Source organism: Nestor notabilis, unplaced genomic scaffold (genome assembly GCF_000696875.1).
Source record: "Nestor notabilis isolate BGI_N333 unplaced genomic scaffold, ASM69687v1 scaffold24420, whole genome shotgun sequence".
In the NCBI taxonomy this organism is placed as follows: Eukaryota; Metazoa; Chordata; class Aves; order Psittaciformes; family Psittacidae; genus Nestor; species Nestor notabilis.
In genome coordinates this window covers 30,451-30,838 of record NW_009912930.1, presented here as the reverse complement: position 1 = coordinate 30,838, position 388 = coordinate 30,451, and the positions used below count along the sequence as shown (strand labels likewise).

General features: G+C 57.0%; 1 protein-coding gene across 1 annotated transcript in view; it reads left to right on the top strand.

Annotated features, from left to right (window-relative positions):
- The window catches only part of LOC104411580 (ectoderm-neural cortex protein 1-like), a 1,703-nt gene that overhangs the window by 290 nt on the left and 1,025 nt on the right, over positions 1–388 (top strand). The window contains exon 1 of the mRNA XM_010022032.1: positions 1–381. This exon is cut by the window's left edge and continues 290 nt beyond it. Within this exon, the coding sequence (XP_010020334.1) occupies positions 1–381 (381 nt within the window). The remainder of the gene's footprint in view (positions 382–388) is intronic.

Genomic DNA, 388 nt, shown 5'->3' with positions numbered 1-388 from the left:
GGTGCTTATCAACGAGGAGAACGCCGAGTCCTTGCTGGAAGCTGGGGACATGCTGCAGTTTCAGGATATTCGGGATGCTTCGGCTGACTTTCTGGAGAAGAATCTGTACCCCGGGAATTGCTTGAACATGCTGCTGCTGTCCGATGCCCACTGCTGTGAGCGGCTGCTGGAGCTGTCCTGGAGGATGGCGTTGGCCAACTTCACCTCGCTCTGCAAGAGTGAAGATTTCCTCCGGCTGCCCAAAGACAAGCTGCTGGAGCTGGTGGAGAGCGAAGAGCTGGAGGTAGAGGATGAGACGTTGGTCTATGAAGCTGTTATGGGCTGGATCCGGTACGATTTGCCCCGGCGTCATGAAGTTCTGCCAGAGCTGCTGCGCTCTGTGCGCCTG